The 21819-nt window shown below is 38.8% G+C and overlaps 1 protein-coding gene across 1 annotated transcript; it reads left to right on the top strand.

Annotated features, from left to right (window-relative positions):
• The first annotated feature begins 430 nt into the window (after positions 1-430).
• Positions 431-16023, top strand: hexa (hexosaminidase A (alpha polypeptide)). The gene is made up of 14 exons (XM_060909495.1): positions 431-939; positions 1125-1226; positions 4823-4888; positions 5171-5217; positions 5351-5461; positions 5577-5678; positions 7765-7897; positions 8065-8245; positions 8358-8444; positions 8690-8762; positions 8886-9060; positions 15025-15115; positions 15613-15720; positions 15898-16023. The coding sequence occupies exons 1-14, from the start codon at positions 705-707 to the stop codon at positions 15959-15961; spliced, it is 1575 nt and encodes a 524-aa protein (XP_060765478.1). The 5' UTR covers positions 431-704; the 3' UTR covers positions 15962-16023.
• The last annotated feature ends 5796 nt before the right edge of the window (positions 16024-21819 follow it).

Here is a 21819-nt window from a genome sequence, read left to right as displayed (position 1 = left end):
GAGCCACCAATTAGCCTAATCTGCATGTCTTTGGAGGAAACTGGAGCACCCGGAGGAAACCCACGCAGATACGGAGAGAACATGCAAACTCCACACAGAAAGGCCCCTATCAGCTGCTGGGCTTGAACCCAGAACCTTCTTGCTGTGAGGCAACAGTGCTAACCACTACACCACCGTGCCACTCCTCATTGTACCTGAGACTACTATTTTTTCTTTTTTAAAGCAAAGGGTCATCTCACACCAAATATTGACTTTGTTTCATTTATTATGGCTTATTGCTGTTTATATATATATTTTTAAATGTTAAAACATTTCATTTAATTATTTTTAAGTCATTTTGGTCTACAGCATTTCTTTACATGTGCCTAAGACTTTTGCACAGTAGTGTAATATTTTGACCACGAGATCAGTCAGCTCTCTATTAGTCACTGCAAGCCTCTGTAAGGTTATTTATATGCTCCATGTCTATACAATGTCAGCAGTTCTGTTTTCGACACACTGCATACTGTGTCACTGGAAGCAGCTCCTCATTTGACTTTCAGACTAAAAGCCAGTGGACACTGAATGGCGCTGCTGTTCATCCGCAGTGTCACATGACTTTGTTTTCACTTCTTCAGCATTTTTACGTGCTGTGAACAGCTCTACCTCTGTTCGACCTCATGTCTAGGTTTTGTGACAGTAACGCGGTTGTAGCCCGAGACTAAATGAGCCGTTTGCAGTTGATCTTGCTGTTGCTGTGTGTGAAACTGAAGCAGGGGTATGGAGTATGGCCCATGCCGCAGCGTTTCACTCAGTCTCATGAGTGCTATGTGTTAAATCCTCACCTGTTCACTTATAACTACATGAATGATTCAGCTGTGCGAGGTGGATGCTCTGTCCTGGATGCTGCCTTCAAAAGATACTTCAGGATCGTTTTCCCCGACTTTACAGATGGAACAGGTCAATAACTCATCACAAAACACACCTTTCCTAAGAGATATTAATGTGTTTGTTACACCTGCTGGATTAATTACAGGCAGATGTTGGCATGCTGAAAACGTATTGTATGGAAAGGCATGTTTGTTTGTTTGTTTGTTTTATGTACAACCTTTATTATTATTTTTATTATTTTATTCCATGATCAGGTTTCAGTAACTCATGGCCTGAGCCCAAACCCTTCACAGTATCAGTGAGCGTCAGAAGTGGTGGATGTGATGAATACCCTGATGAAGGTTCAAATGAAAGCTGTGAGTATGTAAAACATTGGCAAGAAAGAAGGAAAGAAAAATCCTCCATAAAAGAAATTTAATTCCTCAGGAGCTAAATATTTATATATGCTCGAATAAAGCCATACACAAACATAGCCACTTTCAAAGTAAAGCAAAGACAAAGTTTTAAATGATTGAACCTTTTTCTGTAATATTTTGCCAATAAGATTAATTCATAACAACAACAACAAACAAATTCCAGCTATACAGTTATTTTTGTTTCTTACACAGTAGTAGATATCAAATAATTATTAATTTTGGTTGAGGATGAAAGAAAAGAAAACTAAGTCAAACACCAAACTGTGTCATGTTTCAAGATGTAGCGCTTTTGTCAACCAATCAATAAATCAATCAGTCAATAAATAAATCTGTCGGGGCGGCACGGTGGTGTAGTGGTTAGCACTGTCACCTCATGGCAAGAAGGTCCGGGTTCGAGCCCCATGGCCAACGAGGGCCTTTCTGTGTGGAGTTTGCATGTTCTCCCCGTGTCCGCGTGGGTTTCCTCCGGGTGCTCCGGTTTCCCCCACAGTCCAAAGACATGCAGGTTAGGTTAACTGGTGACTCTAAATTGACCGTAGGTGTGAATGTGAGTGTGAATGGTTGTTTGTCTCTGTGTCAGCCCTGCGATGAGCTGGTGACTTGTCCAGGGTGTACCCCGCCTCTCACCCATAGTCAGGTGGGATAGGCTCCAGCTCGCCTGCAACCCTGTAGAACAGGATAGGTGGCTACAGATAATGGATGGATGGATAAATCTGTCTTCCACCACCTAGTTTACCTACAAGTCTAACCTTATGACCCACAGCAAGCTTGAAATAATAAACACAAAAAAACTGATGAGCGGTTTTAACCCTTTGATGCAAAACATGGGTCAAAAGTGACCCGGCTGAGATTTTACCTTCTATATCTTTGCAATAAATTAATTCCATCATTCAGTATTCAAGGTATTCCTCAATTAACTTGTTTTTGATAATCATACATCCTTATTTTATTTTTTTCCTTTCTTACTTTCTGAATAAAAACCCTTTTTGTATCACTACCCTTCTAATGCACAACATGGGTCAAAAACGACCTGCATTCATTTCCCAGGTTATTTCATGTATGGCTGAGTGTTTCTATGATAAACTTTTGAAATAAATTCATTTTGTCATTTACTTTTCCAAATATGCAGTAAATATCTTGTTTTTGTTTAGCACAAATCATCATTTTTATTTTTCCTTTCTTAAGTTATGAACAAGCACAGCTTTTGTAATTCTACATCAAGTTTACACATATGGGTCAGAAACGACCCGCATGCATTTACTCCAGCGTTTGGTGGGAACTGTGAATTGTGCTTGTGTCAGACATTTCACAGCTCAGCACAGCGCCCTTTGCCCATCTAATACATGTAAGCATAGGCGGTTTTAAACAGGGGCCATGGGGGGCCAGTGCCCCTGTAAAATTGCTCCTGGCCCCTGTTGTGGCCCCTGTGCTGAACAGATAATAAGCTTTATTAATTTCGATGTGTGCTGGCTCGAAGATCGGAACTGACATGACGGAGTGTTCTACACGGACTCCTTAAAGCGCTACACGCACACTGTTACCTGCAGCAGAAAGATCAGCAGCAGCGCGAATTGTAAACTTCGGACGTGAGAGATAACAGCTGCAGCCCTGCAAGAACTAGGCTACTGCAAAGAAGCGAAGGTAAGGAAAGTTATTCAATTTTGTAACATCAGTGTTTGCACATATCTGTGTTTTACTGTTGTTGTTCACTACAATAATAAATCCGTTTTATTGCGCTTTCTTAAAAGTGCGTTGCACAGCAATAAGTAGCCTAACTTAATATTTTTGGGAAATGGGTAAAATAACCGACAGTGTTTAACCTTCTTGTAAAACTCGAATGGCCTTGTGATATGTAGAGGCTACATTCCTCTCCGTTTACTTTTTAGTATAGGCCTACTGTAGGCTATCATGAAAAGGAGCAAGAAGGACATTATGTCCTTTTTTGCCCCTGTTGGCAAAAAGCAACATAGAGAGAGTAAGGAAGATGAAGATTATGAAAGAGGAGAGCGAGCCAGAGGTGGAGAGAGAGCCAGAGGTGGTGGTTGGAGAGGTGGAAAGTGAGGCATCTGAAAGGCAATCTGAGAGTGAGGATGAAGACATTCAGGATCAGATTGAGGGACAGAATGAGGGACAACCCAACGAGTCATTGGGACAACCAGATTCACCATGCATATCAAGTACAGCACCATCAGGTTTGTGATGTTGAACAAATGCGTGTGTGTGAGCAGTGTTGGCCTACAATTCATATAGCCTACCCTGAAAGTGTGAAGTCTGAATAATAATTAATAAATATAAAATACAAATAATAGATATAATAATAAATTAATAAATGAATAATGATAAATAAATGTTGTTCTCAGTAGCACTCTCATATTTACTGTATTCATCTTTCTCCAGATATCAGCAAGTGCTTGGACGACACTCCAGTGCAGCCACATGTGAAGAAAAGGTTCATTGTATGCAAAAATAGAAATCTTATTTTACAAAAAAGAGAAACATGGTTTTAAGATTTATTGAGCACAATTTATTTTATGTTTAGGGTATTGAGACAGAATGTTTATCTCATTGTATTTATGCTCAATGTATTTTGTTTTGGTTTTAAATAAACTAAACAAAACATTTTGAATGCTTAAATATTGCCATGTTTTGTCCATATGTGCCCCCCTGAAAAAACACTGGCCCCACCTCGGCCCCCCTAGTAATTTTGGTCTAGAACCGCCACTGCATGTAAGTAATGTTTTTCAATTGTTCTAACATTACCTTAGAAAAAAATTGATTATGTTTAGGTTCCCTTGAGAGTGAGTCGATTACTTGTCAGAAAGTTACAAGTAATTACTATTAGCTACCGAGCTGTTGACATATTCTACTTTAGTTAGCTAATTTTACTGTAGTTGGCTTAGCTAACTACATAGTTAATAAATAAATAAATAACTGGCCCCATTCACTGCTAAAGTAATTACTTGAAACAAATTATGATTATAGTATTAAGACATTTAATTTTAAATCACACTTGGATGACCCATGTGTAGTAATATAAAAAGTATTTTTGTTCATAAAGTAGGAAAGAAAAAATTAAATTAATGATTTGTGGTAATTAAAAACAAGATATTTAAAGAATACTTGGAATATTCAATCATAAAATAAATTTATTTCAAAAGATAGAGCAAAGAAAATCTCAGTCAGCATGAAATAACCTGGAAAATGAATGCGGGTCATTTTTGACCCATGTTGTGCATTAGAAGGGGTGTGCATATGTTTTGCATCAAAGGGTTAACAGACATCAGTACATTGCCAAATGCACAGGATCAAGGCATGAAGTGGATCTCCAACAGCTTCTTGTCCCATTTCCACAGTCTGACCTTAATATAATGACCTAAAGTTCACCAGCTCAGTTTTCCACTTCAATCAATAACCACACACACTTCACTCGTCCTCTCCAGCTGACTATATCCAGTTTTACTTTTTTTTTAAGTGCTTCTAAAGTGCATGTTTTCATCCAAAAATAATTACAATACTCATTTTTTCCCCTTCTTTAGATAACCTGAGTGTGTCGGCAGGTCAAGCTGTGTTAAGAGCAGAGTCAGTGTGGGGAGCCCTGAGAGGTACAGCGTGTCTATTGCCATTTTCAGTGCTGAATCCTTTTCCTCAAATGTTTATTTTGTTTCCTTCTGAATAGTAATTTAAAATCAAACACTTCAAGGAGCAGGTTGTAATTTTGCTACATGCAGATTTTGCTTTTATGAAAAGGAGTCAGAACTGAACCAACTGGGGGTGAAATTTATCCAGATTCACTGCAAGGCATAATTTATTTTAATTGCATTATTATATAATTTCAAGAAATATGACAGAGTGCACCTTTAAAATGAATCCTTCTTTACAAACAGGTCTGGAGTCCTTTAGTCAGCTGGTGTACCAAGATGATTATAACTCAGTGAGTAGTCAATAAAGGGATAAATAAATATAGTCAGGGTGCCATCAACTTTAAAGATTGGGAAAAAAAGTACCAGTGTTTAAGCCCTCATTAACGATATTGAAGCTTCATTTAACTTTATTCTTTTATGCAGTATTTTGTAAATACAACAGAAATTGAAGACTTCCCACGATTTCCATTTAGAGGGCTTTTGCTGGACACGTCAAGGCACTATTTACCAGTAAATGCTATATTGAAGACTTTGGTAAGTACATCATTATTTTTCTATCTGATCTTATTATTATATAATTTTAAGAATTATTATGAATACGAATAGTGACAACTAGCATGTAGAACTTTTATGTACTTTTTTTTTGTAGGATGCCATGGCTTATAATAAATTCAATGTATTTCACTGGCACATTGTGGATGATCCTTCTTTCCCTTACCAGAGCCACACTCATCCTGATTTGAGTAACAAGGTACTGTATCTAGAGGTGTGTGTGTGTGTGTGTGTGTGTGTGTGTGGTCCATTTCAGAAAGCAGCATTTGCGATTTAACCTGATGATGTTAGTTTCATCAGAATACAGTGTTCTCCATTTCATTTACGCAAATTAGACAATCAAATTCAATTAACTTGACAATTGCTGGAAATAAGGCTGGAACTAACAAGCACAATGGCGAGTTTACAAGATTTAAACATGGACCTGCCTGCAGAATCCAAACATGAAAGTCAAACACTAAACTGGGTGAAGTTTGAACATTGTACTGCTCTTGTCCACATTTTCAATGCATTTATGTTTTGCAGGGTAAAAAAAAAATGCCCCCCCCCCCCCCCCCACACACACACACACAGTATTATCTGATTTTTTTGTTTGTTTCTTTATTATTTAATGTGCTTATAATCTATATGTGAAGTTGGGTTAAAGTTTAAAGTTTAGATGTTAGAATATCATTAACAAAGTTGAAAACTGCTGGACTCAAATATTAGGTAATATTAGGTAGCATTTCTAGAAGTATGCAAATATTTATACTGTGTTTGTTTGTTTGTCTTTTTACAAGAAATTTCTTACTGTTTCTGGCTGGTCTATTTAAAAACAAACAAACAAACAAACAAACAAACAAACAAACAAACAAACAAACAAACAAAAACCTCAAAAAACTTTTTTGTTGTTTTTGTCAGTTATATAATAACAATAATAGCAACAACAAGAAGCCTTTATTTATCACACGTACACTCAAACACAGACTTAAGCACACAATGAAATTCCTCCTCTGCATTTAACCCATCTGAAGCAGTGTACACACACGTGCACACACACACACACACACACACACACACACACACACACACATATATATATATATATATATATATATATATATATATATATACATATATATATATATATATATATATATATATATATATATATATATATATATATATATATATATATATATATATATATACACACCCAGAGCAGTATATGCAGCTATGCCTTGGAGCGCTATGCTGATGAGCGAGCCCACTTAAACAGCAGCTCTTTATTCTGCTTTCCTGAGGCAAAATGTGTCGATAAGGAAAAATGACCATGTTTTCCATGCTTCATCTTTGTTCCTGTTGACTACGAAATGAAAGTGAAGTCATCCATTATGCAGCATTCTAGCATTAAGTTATGTTTTTATTTTATATTAACTACCTAATTAGCTGCAAATGTGCACCAGTCCACAAAGGTTAAATGTGTGTTGACTGATATTAACAAAAGCTTTGGGAATGAAGAACTCCAGCCCAAATTATAAATATCTTATATCATATATATATATATATATATATATAGATAGATAGATAGATAGATAGATAGATAGATAGATAGATAGATATGTTGGTGGTCTTGGTAAGAAACCTGCTGCTGAATAAACATTACTGCAAGCTGTAACTGATCATATTTTCAGGACTTGAGTGAGGAGTGCTTTTAAAGTTTGCTGTGTGAACATGCACAGCTTAACTGTGATAACTAATGTGTTATTTCCATCCATTATCTGTAACCACTTATCCTGTGCAGGGTTGTGGGTAAGCTGGAGCCTATCCCAGTTGACTACGGGCGAGAGGCGGGGTGCACCCTGGACAAGTTGCCAGGTTATTGCAGGGCTGACACATAGAGACAAATAACCATTCACACTCACACCTACAGTCAATTTAGTGCCACTAGTTAACCTAACCTGCATGTCTTTGGACTGTGGGGGAAACCGGCGCACCTGGAGGAACCACGGGGAGAATATGTAAACTCCACACAGAAAGGCCCCTGTCAGCTGCTGGGCTCGAACCCAGAACCTTCTTGCTGTGAGGCAACAGTGCTAACCACTACACCACCGTGCCACCCTGCTATTTATTTGTTTGTTTGTTTGTTTATTCCAACTGATAAATCCCCAGGGATAGTGAATTCAAGATTGAATTCAAACTTTTAATTCACTACCTTTTGTGTTTTGGATTTGGTACAGTGCTCAGAATTATTGCCACCTTAGTTGTAGATGACTGAATGATCTCTCGCCTTGCTTCTGATTTAGGGAGCCTTTCACCCTGTAACTCACATTTACACACAATCAGATGTGAGGAGGGTGATCGCTCATGCAAGATTCCGAGGAATCAGAGTGGTGCCAGAGTTTGATTCTCCAGCACACACTCAGTCATGGGGGAAAGGTATGAAACACGTTTATGCAGGAAACATACATTTATGATCACAGACTAAATATGATTTTGCACAGTAAGCAAATTCTAAAAAAAAAATTAAGAATGGCTTCACAGAGTGCAAATAAAGCTTCACTGTCTCTCTTTTTTTTTTTTTTTTGCCGTATGCTTCTTTTCAGGACAGCCAGACCTGCTGACGCCCTGCTACAAGAGAACCGTTCCCTCGGGAACATTTGGCCCCATCAACCCAACTCTGAGCTCCAGTTACCATTTCATGAGCAGCCTCTTTAAAGAGGTAGCCTCTGTATTTCCTGACTCCTTTGTTCACCTTGGGGGCGATGAGGTTGACTTCACGTGCTGGTAAGAATATGCAAAAAGTGCACTGCTTTTAGTTTGTGTGGTTATCAATGGTTTGGGTGATTAGTTTTAAACTAACAGAGCTGTCACTGCATATCAATGTGGCTTTTAATAGGAAATCAAATCCTAATGTGCAGGCATTTATGGCAAAGATGGGCTTCGGGCATGATTACACCAAACTGGAGTCTTTTTACATGGAACGGTAAGGGATGAGAGGGAACAATACTGAAGATGTACGGTAACTTTTTCCAGATGCGAGTGTCTAACTTGCTTCTCTAATAAGATATAGAAAGTTTGTTAGTAAAAAGTAGATGAAACTACCCAGAGATTATGCATGCACAGGAGTTAGATTCAGTACTTACCTGCAATTATGTGAATTTTGAATTGTTTATAAACTAGCAAGTCTTTAAGTGAAGCAAAATATAATCCACTTTTTTTTTATTTTAGTATTAGGAACATCACTGCTGCCTTGAACAAGACGTCTATTGTTTGGCAAGATGTTTTTGATCACTACAAGCGAGTAAGTTTAACAGTGCCTCCTTTCTACTTTAAAGCATTTCTTATATGTCATGCATGCATGCAAAGTACTTTGATCGCCTTATGAACATACAGAACGAGTATATATGTTCACCATATGTTCTAGAGCAGGGATCAATATGTGGTGGAAGTGTGGAAAAGAGGATGCTACCTGTGTAAGGTGCGTGAGGTGGCTAAGGCCGGATTGAAGGTCATCCTGGCAGCGCCATTCTATCTGGACCTGCCTGGACCCACACACAACTGGGCTCGCTACTACACCGTGCGCCCGCTCTCCTTTAGGGGTCAGGCTTGAAGTGCACAGCAATCTGTGTGTAGTGGTGTGCTGTGTGATGGCTTGCAATGCAGTGGTTTTGACCTTCTGTTTAAAATGTGTGCTTTGTGTTGAAGTGATACATAACACTAACCATGTCCCATAATTTCTCACATCCTGGTGGCTGTCAGCACTTCTTCATTATCATTCTTTTCCAAGTCCTAGTCTGAGGAAGCTCTGAAAAAGCTTTACTAATTGTCGATGAGAAAGGAAATTACTGAGGAATAGGCAGTGCGTTATCTGAAAGGAAAAACCTGAAATATCTTAAAGAGCTGCAAGTCTGAGGTGGAAAATTCGGTATACTGATAAAGATGAAATGTCTCACCTCATCTCATTATCTGTAGCTGCTTTATCCTGTCCTACAGGGTCGCAGGCAAGCTGGAGCCTATCCCAGCTGACTACGGGCGAACGGCAGGGTACACCCTGGACAAGTCGCCAGGTCATCACAGGGCTGACACATAGACACAGACAACCATTCACACTCACATTCACACCTACGGTCAATTTAGAGTCACCAGTTAACCTAACCTGCATGTCTTTGGACTGTGGGAGAAACCGGAGCACCCGGAGGAAACCCACGCGGACACAAGGAGAACATGCGAAGTCCACACAGAAAGGCCCTCATCAGCCACGGGGCTCGAACCCGGATCTTCTTGCTGTGAGGCGACAACGCTAACCACTACACCACCGTGCCGCCCATGATTTACACATACGGTATTCAGCTTTATTCTATCCACATTCACTGGATATGAGCAATCGTGTGTTCTGATTGGCTACTCTATTACTAGGCTATCAGCTCATATACCATGAGTAGAGAAAAATAAAATGGCAGAGCATGTCGCTGAACCAACCGAAGACAGAATAAAAACTCTACTCAAAAACAAAATCCCAAAAAATACAAAAAAGCAACAAAATATGGAATGAAAGTATTTGATGGTAAAAACGTTTTTTTTTTTTTTTTCAAGAATTATTATTAGAGCGGTGGCATGGTGGTGTAGTGGTTAGCACTGTTGCCTCACAGCAAGAAGGTCCTGGGTTTGAGCCCAGCAGCTGGCAAGGGCCTTTCTGTGTGGAGTCTGCATGTTGTCTGCGTGGGTTTCCTCCACAGTCCAAAGACATGCAGGTTAGGTTAATTGGTGACTCTAAATTGACCGTAGGTGTGAATGTGAGTGTGAATGGTTGTTTGTCTCTGCGTCAGCCCTGCGATAACCTGGTGACTTGTCCAGGGTGCACCCCGCCTTTCGCCCATAGTCAGCTGGGATAGGCTCCAGCTTGCTTGCAACCCTGTAGAACCGGATAAGTGGCTACAAATTGTAATGGAAACTTCCAATAAACACTTCAGAACGCTTAGCAGTTGTCTTTTCAGTTATTTATTATAGTAGATCATATAAAACAGACATATAAAATAGAAAAGGAAAAAGAAGAGAAGAAGAAGAAGAAGACACCACTTCTGATGATGCCGAGAGTACGCGCACTCTGAGTTGTGGTTTAGTGGCTGTTATCTATTATACTCTAAAGGCATTCGCTTATTGCTCGCGTCTTCATGTGATTGGCTCAAGATTTTCTATGAAGCTTTGTTAAAGCGTGCACCTGGCATGCTCTGGGATGTGCAGGCATATGCATGGTTAGGGAGAACCCAGACACCCTGCTTATCACCAGCCAAGGCCACAGAAAGGCGATTACAGCATGTGGAAAAACAACTTTTCTCAGTACACTAGGCCACTTGAGCTCAACACACAGAAACACAGAGAATAGGAATGTTCATTCACTAAATTTCCTTCACAAGATAATGGATGGATATTATTAGAGCATTTTTCACAAATTGCTCCTGTCATTTCATCGGTTGGTTTAGATTCTAAGCTGAAATGATTTTGTCTGGCATTTTGTATAAAGTTTTTATTTATTGAATTTGCAAAAAATAAAAATGCTCTGTTTCTCAAAATCCAGTGAGTGTGGATAGAATAAAACAGTTATTCCACTCAATCTCATCGTACGCATATGACTCGGTGCTACGCACCTCATTGGCTATCAGCTCATGTATGACTCGATTTCGTGGAATAATTGTTAATTAGAATGCTCATATGAGAAATCAGGTGATGATATAGACTCTTGTATAGAATAAGACAGGAACAGGTGATGCACATGCTCACTCATGTTTTAATTCATGTTCCTTCAGTGTGTAGTAGCAGCATCCTGTGCAATTGTGAGATCCTTTTTTGCTCACCAAAGTGTGCTTATTTGAGTTACCAAGCCTTCCCGTCAGCTAGAAACAGTTTATCCGTTCCCTGACCTCTTTCATCAAAAAGGCATTTCTGCACATGACTGCCACTGTTTTTTTTTAAACCTCACTATAAACTATAGAGACTGTTGTGTGTGCAAATCCCAGGAGATCAGCAGTTCCTGAAACACTCAAACCAACCTGTCTGACAACAACAACCATGCCAATGTCAAAGTAACTGAGATTTAATTTTTCTTCCTCATTCTTATGTTTGGTGTGAACATTAACCGAAGCCCTTAACCCGTGTCTGCATTTTTTATGCATTCCGCTGCTGGCAGGTTTGGTAACTGCATGAATGAGCAGGTATTCAGGTGTTCCTAATAAAGTGGCCAGTGAATATATGTTTGCCATAGATTTCTATTCTCTCACCCCGTCATGCACTTTTTCCTCCAGTCTGATGAGCTAAGAAGCAAGGTGAAAATTAAAGCCACTGACTCCTAGTATAAGCCTTCTTCTTCATCAAAATATGGAATGGTCCACGATTCGAACCTGAGCTTGAGTTACTGTCTGTGTGGTGTTGCATGTTCTCCATGTGCCTATGTGGGTTTCCTCCAGGTTCTCCGGTTTCCTCCAACTTCCCAAATACATGCCAGGAGGTGGATTAACTATGCTACCGGTAAATTGCCCCGAGGCGTAAAAGATTGTGTGAATGTATGTGTGCATAACCACTTCCCTGGTACTTCAGCCATGATCAGGTTTGGCCAGGACTGTGCTAAGCCAACAGTGTGCAGCCCCAAAGCCTCCTGAATGTGCAGAGCTGCATGAATAGGCAGGGAGAGAGGTTTCTAATGGCATATCCTGCTGGTCTGGGTAGTTATAAATTAACTTGTGTCTGAAATCTCTCTGGTCCTACAAACTGGTGCATTTCATGATATTGGTTAAATGATGGGCAGTTGGTTGGTAGACTGTCTGTACAGTATTTGAAAAAGAATTGCATGAATTTTAAATTTCACAGTCTTTGCATATTACAAAAAGCAATATTTGCCTTTTAGATTTGTTTTTGTAATTGCAGCTCTGGAGGCCCATAGCACTTAGCTATTTTGCCTGGTTGAAAGCTAGTTTGCCTAATTGAACACAGTCCCATGTTCTGAAGCACATCAAAGTCAAATTTGGTTCAGAAAAGTGAAAATAAACTCTATTCTGCCAAGGACCTGGCTGTGACACCACACTCTCAGAAAATAAAGTACATTATTGTACCTTTGGCGGCACGGTGGTGTAGTGGCACTGTCGCCTCACAGCAAGAAGGTCCTGGTTTCAAGCCCAGCAGCTGACAAGGGCCTTTCTGTGTAGAGTTTGCATGTTCTCCCCGTGTCCACGTGGGTTTCCTCCAGGTGCTCCGGTTTCCTCCACAGTCCAAAGACATGCAGGTTAGGTTAACTGGTGACTCTAAATTGACCGTAGGTGTGAATGTGAGTGTGAATGGTTGTCTGTGTCCAGGGGTTAAATTGGGCCGGGGCTGTCCGGGGCTGAGCCCGGCACATAAGCTCGGAGCGGATGGCATATGATCACACACACATCAAAAGCAACAAACCCTTTTCACGATTTTCAGTTCTGAATAATTAAATATCGTTTTATTAATCAATAAACCCATGACTTTTATGAGATAGATCATAGTTTTCCTGATAACAAGACGACCTGTCAAAGCTATTTAGAACAGAACTTGCGATCAGAGATTCTGGTTTCTGGAACACTGCATGGGTTGCCAATTCCGCTTTTTATAAGCGACTTTGGGGTTTCTTTTTTTGTGAGCTTGCTTTAAAAAAAAATCAGAAGTCGTGGTTTGCGGGTTTTTGGGTTTGTGTTTCAGCGTTGTGACTTGTTTATAATTTTCTCCGTACACCGTCTCCCCTTTTACCTGCATACAGAATTTTTTCTGGAAGTGATATTAGTGCGCTACAAAATAGTCACATACTTCTACTGCTGTTACAACTACTACTAATAATATTAACAATACAGTGAACATAATCATTATCATATTTTTTATTATTAAAAACAAAATATCAAATAATACTGAAGAGGGGAAAAATAATACTGATCTAAATATGTTGTGTTTTTATTTTTAGACAGTATGTGTTAACACATACTGTCTAAAAATAAAAACACAACATATTTAGATCAGTATTATTTTTTCCCCTCTTCAGTATTATTTGATATTTTGTTTTTAATAATAAAAAATATGATAATGATTATGTTCACTGTATTGTTAATATTATTAGTGTTTTATTATTTATTGTTAATATTTAATTTAATGTTAATTTATTATTATTTATTTTAATATTATTAGTGTATTATTAGTGTAATTATTATTGTTATTATTATGTATTCAATTATTTATTTGGCATGTGGTGCTTTTTGTATTGTCTAGAACATACATAAGATGAGCATATTATAGCAGCAAAATAGAAGCACAATCATTTGAATGCAGCAAAACTGCTGCATTCAAATGATTGTGCTTCTATTTTGCTGCTATAATATGCTCATCTTATGTATGTTCTAGACAATACAAAAAGCACCACATGCCAAATAAATAATTGAATACATAATAATAACAATAATAATAAATGCTTCCAATGTTATAGTGTTGTTTGTATTTGGTTGCATTCACTGCATGAATATATTTGATTGACAATTTGACTGACAGTGTTTTGGCATATTTAACATTTATCCTCCAAAATAAATAAACTGTTTTGGTTTAAGATTGTGCAAGCCTTCAAATTTTCTCACTGAACATTTCTCCTTCACATTTTTCACCTGTAGGCATGTGACAAGATTTAACATGATATTGCTCAACCTACCTCTGTAAAGTCAGCTAACAACTTATTAAAATGCACCAGAATTCAGCAAATAACATGTATGATAATAAAAAACTTCTGGGGGAGGACCCCCAGACCCCCCACTAATCATTTCCTTCAAACCAATGTACAACAACCTGTACAATCTGTTACATTGGCCAACCAATCTACATTCAAACTGCCATAATGTGTAGGGGGGCACTACAAGACACACATAGGCCTACAACACACAGATAAGGTGTATATCTCTGTGCAATATGATATGGTTATCAAATTAGAGGGTTATTTTCCAAAAAGTATATTGGGGCAGGGCGGCGGGGGCAGGGGCGGGTACGAGGCAGAGCCCCCCCACATAACCAATCCCAATTTAACCCCTGTCTGTGTCTATGTGTCAACCCTGTGATGACCTGGTGACTTGTCCAGGGTGTAACCCGCCTCTCGCCCGTAGTCAGCTGGGATAGGCTCCAGCTTGCCTGCGACCCTGTAGGACAGGATAAGCGGCTCCAGATGATGAATGGATGGATGGATGGATGGATGGATATTGTACCTTTAGGAGTATAACAGCTTGTCACTGGGGCAGTACCCTCTAAGGTACTTATTTGTACCATATATACCGGTATATATATATATATAGTGATTGGGAACTATGTATCTTTTTGACCCTAAAAAGGTACACATAGTTACCTTGAAGTCCAATAATGAGCCCTGGGGGTACATCAGTGTAGATTGTACCTTGGGGGACAGAAATGGACTCCTACTGAACCCCTGTTTCTGACAGTGTACAGCTTGTCTGAAAGCCTAATTTACTGCTGACTATTTCAACTTGCAGTGCTTTCCTGTTTATTGTGCATGTTATTGTGTTCAGGTACAGAAGAGCAGAAGAAGCTGGTGATTGGTGGTGAGGTCTGCATGTGGGGAGAATATGTGGATGCAGCCAATCTCAGTCCACGCCTATGGTGAGAGAAGTGATGTGAAACAGTGACTCATCTCATCTCATTATCTCTAGCCGCTTTATCCTGTTCTACAGGGTCGCAGGCAAGCTGGAGCCTATCCCAGCTGACTACGGGTGAAAGGCGGGGTACACCCTGGACAAGTTGCCAGGTCATCACAGGGCTGACACATACAGACAACCATTCACACTCACATTCACACCTACGGTCAATTTAGAGTCACCAGTTAACCTAACCTGCATGTCTTTGGACTGTGGGGGAAAACGGAGCACCCGGAGGAAACCCACGCGGACACGGGGAGAACATGCAAACTCCACACAGAAAGGCCCTTGTCAGCCACGGGGCTCGAACCCGGACCTTCTTGCTGTGAGGCGACAGCGCTAACCACTACACCACCGTGCCGCCCTGAAACAGTGACTATATTGTCAAAATAATGGGCTCAAAAACGTACATCAACTAAACATTAATTTGTTTTTTATTTTACGCTATGCTTGCATGTACAGGCCCAGAGCAAGTGCAGCTGCTGAGAGGTTATGGAGTAATGAAGAGCAGACATCTAGTGTGGATAAGGCCTTTCCTCGTCTACAGGACTTCCGCTGTAAAATGATAAGGTACTGATAAGACACTCACCATTGCAAAGTAGTATATTTGCATACAGCATATAAGTCATCTTCCTTTTCAACTGAATTATCTTTAGCCTTGCTATTTTGTTGCAGTTTGTTCAGTGTTAAAGTGGCATGAAAGAATGACATTATTTTCTCTCTACTCTTCTTTTTCTTTATCTCTAGACGTGGCATTCAGGCAGAACCTCTGTTTATAGGCCACTGCAAACATGAGTATATGGGTGTATAGAATACATCAGGACAGGAGCAAGAGAAAAATTTATACATAGAGAATAAACTTGCAATTTAATGTGTGTGTTTTTTAAAAGATGCTTTTATATTTCTTACTAATACGTGAATATAATGTTTATCCTATATCACAGTGAATTCATTTTAAAATAAATTAAAGATAGACTGCCTTTCAGATTTTTCAAGTTCAGGTCATAAAAAGAATTTTCCCTGACACCCAATTATTTTTGTTTAGTGGACCAAAAGCTACTGAATTCGAATCACAGACTTCCAATTTTATTCTACTTTTTTTTAATAGAACAATTAATGAATTTAGGGCCACGTGGCCTTAAACTCTGTGCTATTTTTTCTTGTTTCACCATGACCCAATTCAAGATACTACATCATGCAGCATGTGGTGGGCTTTCCCCATTTGCGCAAGGCATTGTCTCATCTCATCTCATCTCATCTCATCTCATCTCATCTCATCTCATCTCATCTCATCTCATCTCATTATCTCTAGCCGCTTTATCCTTCTACAGGGTCGCAGGCAAACTGGAGCCTATCCCAGCTGACTACGGGCGAAAGGCGGGGTACACCCTGGACAAGTCGCCAGGTCATCACAGGGTTGACACATAGACACAGACAACTATTCACACTCACACCTATGGTCAATTTAGAATCACCAGTTAACCTAACCTGCATGTCTTTGGACTGTGGGGGAAACCGGAGCACCCGGAGGAAACCCACGTGGACACGGGGAGAACATGCAAACTCCACACAGAAAGGCCCTCGCCGGCCCCGGGACTCGAACCCAGGACCTTCTTGCTGTGAGGTGACAGCAAGGCATTGTGCGATACAAATTTGAAACAGGAGAGGAAAATGGAGGACACGAATGAAATGTGAAAGACCGATTACAGTAACGGAAAGTGAGAAGAAAAGACATTATGTTGTGAAGGAAAGGAAACGCAGGACCAAACTAATAAATATCGGTGGTCAGCGAGCACCTCGGTGTGATCAGCTGTTCGTTTAGTGACAGAATGATGTAACTGTCAGTGCACGGTCAAAGGTAAACCTGTAGATGGCAGGAATGCAGCACTGGATGCCAGCTGCCGTAAAACCCAAAAGAAGAAAAAGAAGGTAAACCTGCACATGTGCACACGAACTTCCTCTGTCTGCTTGACTGTGCGAAGTGAGCGGTTTCATGTATATTATTTGCTCGGGAATCCCCTCAAATTAAATAACTTCCCAGCCACAGAATGGCCTGTTTTTTTTTTTAGATATTGCAGGAATAAACATATCACAATGAACAAATTTCAGAGGGAACTAAATTTCACCGATTTTATGAAATCGAAAGGCCGTCTAGCTTTAACTGAGGAGAAAAAAAATGTATCATTGATTTATAAAACAGCAGTGGAAATAGTCTTAATTTAATTTTACTATTAAGTTTTATTTATCTTCATTTGAGCTCATCACTATTTTGTAGAATGAAGATTTTTTGGTATGGTTATTTATAGTACTGAAAATAAATCGTTGAATTAAAGCATGTACACGTTTAATGAAATTTCCTTCTTCCATTACGCTGGTCTTATCTCACTAGCATCACAGTAGCAGATCCTATTAAGGCTGATGGAGTTTATACCTGAGCTTAATTATAGGACACAGTGAGCTGGAAGTGTCCATGAAATATCAGAATTAAAGTAAGTTTTGCTCTGCAGACCACAATATGGCGATACATTTTGGGAAAAGTCTGGGACATAAATGACGTGTGCAATAAAACTTATAAAAATCCAACTGGGGTTCACAGTAAACATATTATTGAAACTATTGGAGCCCTGTTTTCTATTTCCCCTACACCAAGTCTTTGTATGTTCTGTGGCCCTTTGGTCTGACCCTTTTTTGTGTCAATTCAGCAACAGCTCTACATTGCACACAATAAGCCTCCCAATGTCCTGTTCAGCAGTAATGTAGTTGTTAAAATTAATTCCCCCTAACGTTTAATTTACTTGCTAAATGAGCTTACATGGCATTGATATTTACTTAGACAATTGATTTTCTCATTGCTGGGATTATGATGCTAACAGCAGATGGTAGGGATTGGCTAATCCTACAAGGCCTAACGTTCCCTGGACCCTCCTCACACCACCATCCTGCTGGCCAGTCGTAACCTCAGCTTAAAGTGCATATCACGGGTAAATTCAGGAGCAAGATCAATGTAATTCTCCTATTTTATATTAAACTTTGGTCAAATGTCTGTCACATTTTGCATTTTGTGCAATTTTTTCACCTTGTGCAAGACCAGAAAAATTCAATTGAAATCAAGCCATTTGATGTGAAATCGTCCGCCTCTGAAAAGACTTGGCATTTGGATTTCCCGAGAAACATTTATGATTTTCATGACGTCGCGTGTGGAACGCCTCCCTCTGAATCCTACATCAGCGCTGGTTTGTTTATGAGAAAACGACCTGGTGGTTTTCTGCAAATTTCTTCAGCGTTATCACGTAATTATTAAAATGGTTAACAGATGTATCGTAGGAGGGTGTAGCACATAGACGTCGCCAGACCCATTTTAGGGTAGCTCCAGCCACCCTATCTTATGGCAAAGCCACCCTATATTTTTTTGCCCTTTTTTAAATTATTTATATTTTTATTTTTTTTCCCAAAAAAAAAAAACAAAGGCAGTAAAGCACTGAACATGAGCCATCAAGAACGCAAGTTAATCCGAACAACAGTTTCTGCTTGCTTATTTATTGTTTAATGCAATATTATTAATATCATTATGATTCCTCCTCATTGGCTCTGTGTCAAGCGTCACGTCGAGTGGTAGGCTAGTAGGACTTAAAAAACTACGCGGGCATTCTGCAGCAGGCGCGGTGCGGGCTTCCATTGAGTTGGGTTTGCAGAGAGTCAGAAATATGCTTTCATTTGCAGACACACACGGTGAGATTGTAATTTGATGTCAGTGGTTTGCATTTGCTTAACTTTACCTAGGCTATATTGAGTCGTCTGTAGAATGTTTACATGATGATTTGTGAAGCACTTGCCCTCTTCAGTTTGCGCAGGAATGCATGACACCTACCATTGTTTTTTTCACATTTTTGTAGTTTAGCTGGTGAAGTTGCTTCAGCAAGCAATTAAATGATGAAAGCAATTTTAAAATAGAATAGAAATGGTGGGAAGTGTGTCCCCAAGGTGTGATGCTCTTGAAATAATGAATTGATTGACAGCCTTAGTAGGTGCTCTGAAAAATGTTCGGCGCGCGCTGCGCGCGCACAATACCTTTTCTCCTCTGGGTGCTAAGCTACCCCGGTCTCTCAAACCTAGTGACGTCCCTGGTGTAGCAACACCAATCTTGATGGGATTAGTACTCATCATTTCCCACATTGTGCTCATGTGACAATTCCATATTTCAATGCAAAATCGCTCGCTGCTAAACTTGGCCTACACAGGCTGTGCACTGAAACCGTGCAAGCTCGCGCAGCCTGCTGGCGCTTCCGCAGGTGATGTCACGAATCTGGCTCCAGACTCCCTTGGGATTTTTCCAGATGTGTTTTGTTATTTTATTTTTTTCTGCTGTAGACAGATGGCCTTGTGCAAAATTACCCTCCTGGATGAGTGTGTAAAGGGACAGACTTTCATATAAAAAAAAACAAAAAACAAATTTGGTCCAGGATATGCACTTTAAGGGGTTCCACACAGTCAGTCCTGTGCATCAACCACTGCCAGGAGTTGTCTATCTGTGAAATAAAACTTGTCCTTCTTTTTGTTTTTTTTCTGTATAAATTTCGCTCTTGTTTATGCTTTATAATAAAAAACGTTATACAATATAAACATATGCAACATAATAATTGTGCAGAACAAATCCTAAAGTTCAAAACTGATCAATTTTATATTTCATATCTGATAAGAATTTAGATTTATTTAACTTTATTTATTTATTTATTTATTTAACTAGTGATGCATTTTTTCTTCTTCTGCTGATCAGTATAAAATATGCATTTATTCACATACTTTAATTTGTGCTTAAGCCTACTTTCTGCAATGCGGCATTTTTAAATAATCTCCATTCATGTAGTTTAAGGACAACACAAGTTATTATGAGTATTTTAATGTGGTTAATCCCAAACTTGGCAAGAAATCATGATGACTCTACAGATCTATAACCCATGGGCTGTTAGAAGCTGGAGTTAACGCTTCAAATAATACCAGCTGTGTGTTTCATATAATACTTCATTCAAAAATGACAAAGAAAAACTGCTGCTTTTATGTGACACTTTACAAAAGACATGAAAATATTTAAAGAAAGCCTGTAATCAAATCAGAAGATTAAAAATAAATTATTACATTTTTAATTATTTCCTTTGGTCACCGTGTACACAACTGTGTACATTACTTTCTACAGTAGCATAATGTAATATTATAACTGAAAGGGTTAAATTAGTCAGCCGTTTCTTATCCAAATTGTGGAGGTTTTGACAAAATGAGTATTCAGAAATATTTATGCTACTAGATTTTTGATGTGAAAAATGATTAATCACAGTAAAAGCTACAGGTGGAAAGCATCCAACTGTGAAATATTTTAATTATCATTTGCCTTTGAACAACTAAGGCAACTCTCTCTCTCTCTCTCTCTCTCTCTCTCTCTGACAATGACATTCAAAGAGGTTATATACAAAGAGTAATGCACGCAGATGTGAACTTACAGCAATATACATTCAAGAGCATCTTACGGGGCTGTTATAGTAGATTATTATACATACAGGACACTTTTTCGATAGAATAAAAACATGTATTCTCTTCCCTTCTAGCAGGTTTCATTCATTTGGTTTGATAGCATGCAATATTATTAGCATATCACTTATCCTACGTGTATTACATCACTCTACCCAATGGAGAATGAGCGTTTGAATATGGTTTACGATATTGCATGGTTGTCAAGACAACATGATGTCACACATCGGAGCTGATGTGAATATTCAATGACAGTTTTCTCCTGCGCATACGCAGAAGCATTTCTTTGTTCACCAGGAAAGAGAAAGACGCATTAAACATCCAAAAGGCTACCAAAACTTCATTAGATATTCTTCATGCATATTTTCAAGAGAAAAACATACCAACGGACATAAAAAAACTGGAAAAGTGTGTATGAATAATAATAATAATAATAATAATAATATTGGCTGGCTTTTTTCATGGTATATCAGACATATTCCATTCAGCTAGGATGATATTGAACGAGTCGAAGACCACTCAGCACCAGCCAATATTATTTAATTATCATTTGTAAATTATTGTACGGTGTTGTATATTAATTGACAACATTCATTGGTGTTTATCATATATGTTGGGTGGCACTATACTGGCGTGTACTTTGGTTCTTCATAATACATTAATAAGCATTACACAAGCATCTTCTAAAGTAATGAAGCATATTCCTTTGCCTTTTCATGAAAGATATAAGGGGAAAGAGCCCCTAGTTACCATTATCAACTGTTTGAGACTGTAGTTCTTTATTTTTGGAAGTTATTTACTGTCTTTATTATTTTATTTAATAAAGTTATTTATTTATTTATTATTGAATTCATGTGAAAATCATCATGTATAAAGAAATGTCTAGCTGCCATTTTATCTTTTTATCTACATGCATGGAATTGAATGTTCTAATCCATCTCCTTTCAAAATGACTATGAAAAACCATACAGACACAGCTTCACTTAATTAAAGTCAAGTCAGCCAAAAGAATGATACTAATGTGCACCAAACATACAGTGGTAATGAAATGATATGGTTATGAAACATTCTATATACATTCTATAATCAATATGTCGTGAATGTGCTGTTAGTAACAACAAAGTTATAACTTAAGATCGGGACGTATCA

Source organism: Neoarius graeffei, chromosome 2 (assembly GCF_027579695.1).
Source record: "Neoarius graeffei isolate fNeoGra1 chromosome 2, fNeoGra1.pri, whole genome shotgun sequence".
Lineage (NCBI taxonomy): Eukaryota > Metazoa > Chordata > Actinopteri > Siluriformes > Ariidae > Neoarius > Neoarius graeffei.
This window is presented reverse-complemented; position numbering and strand designations above follow the sequence as displayed.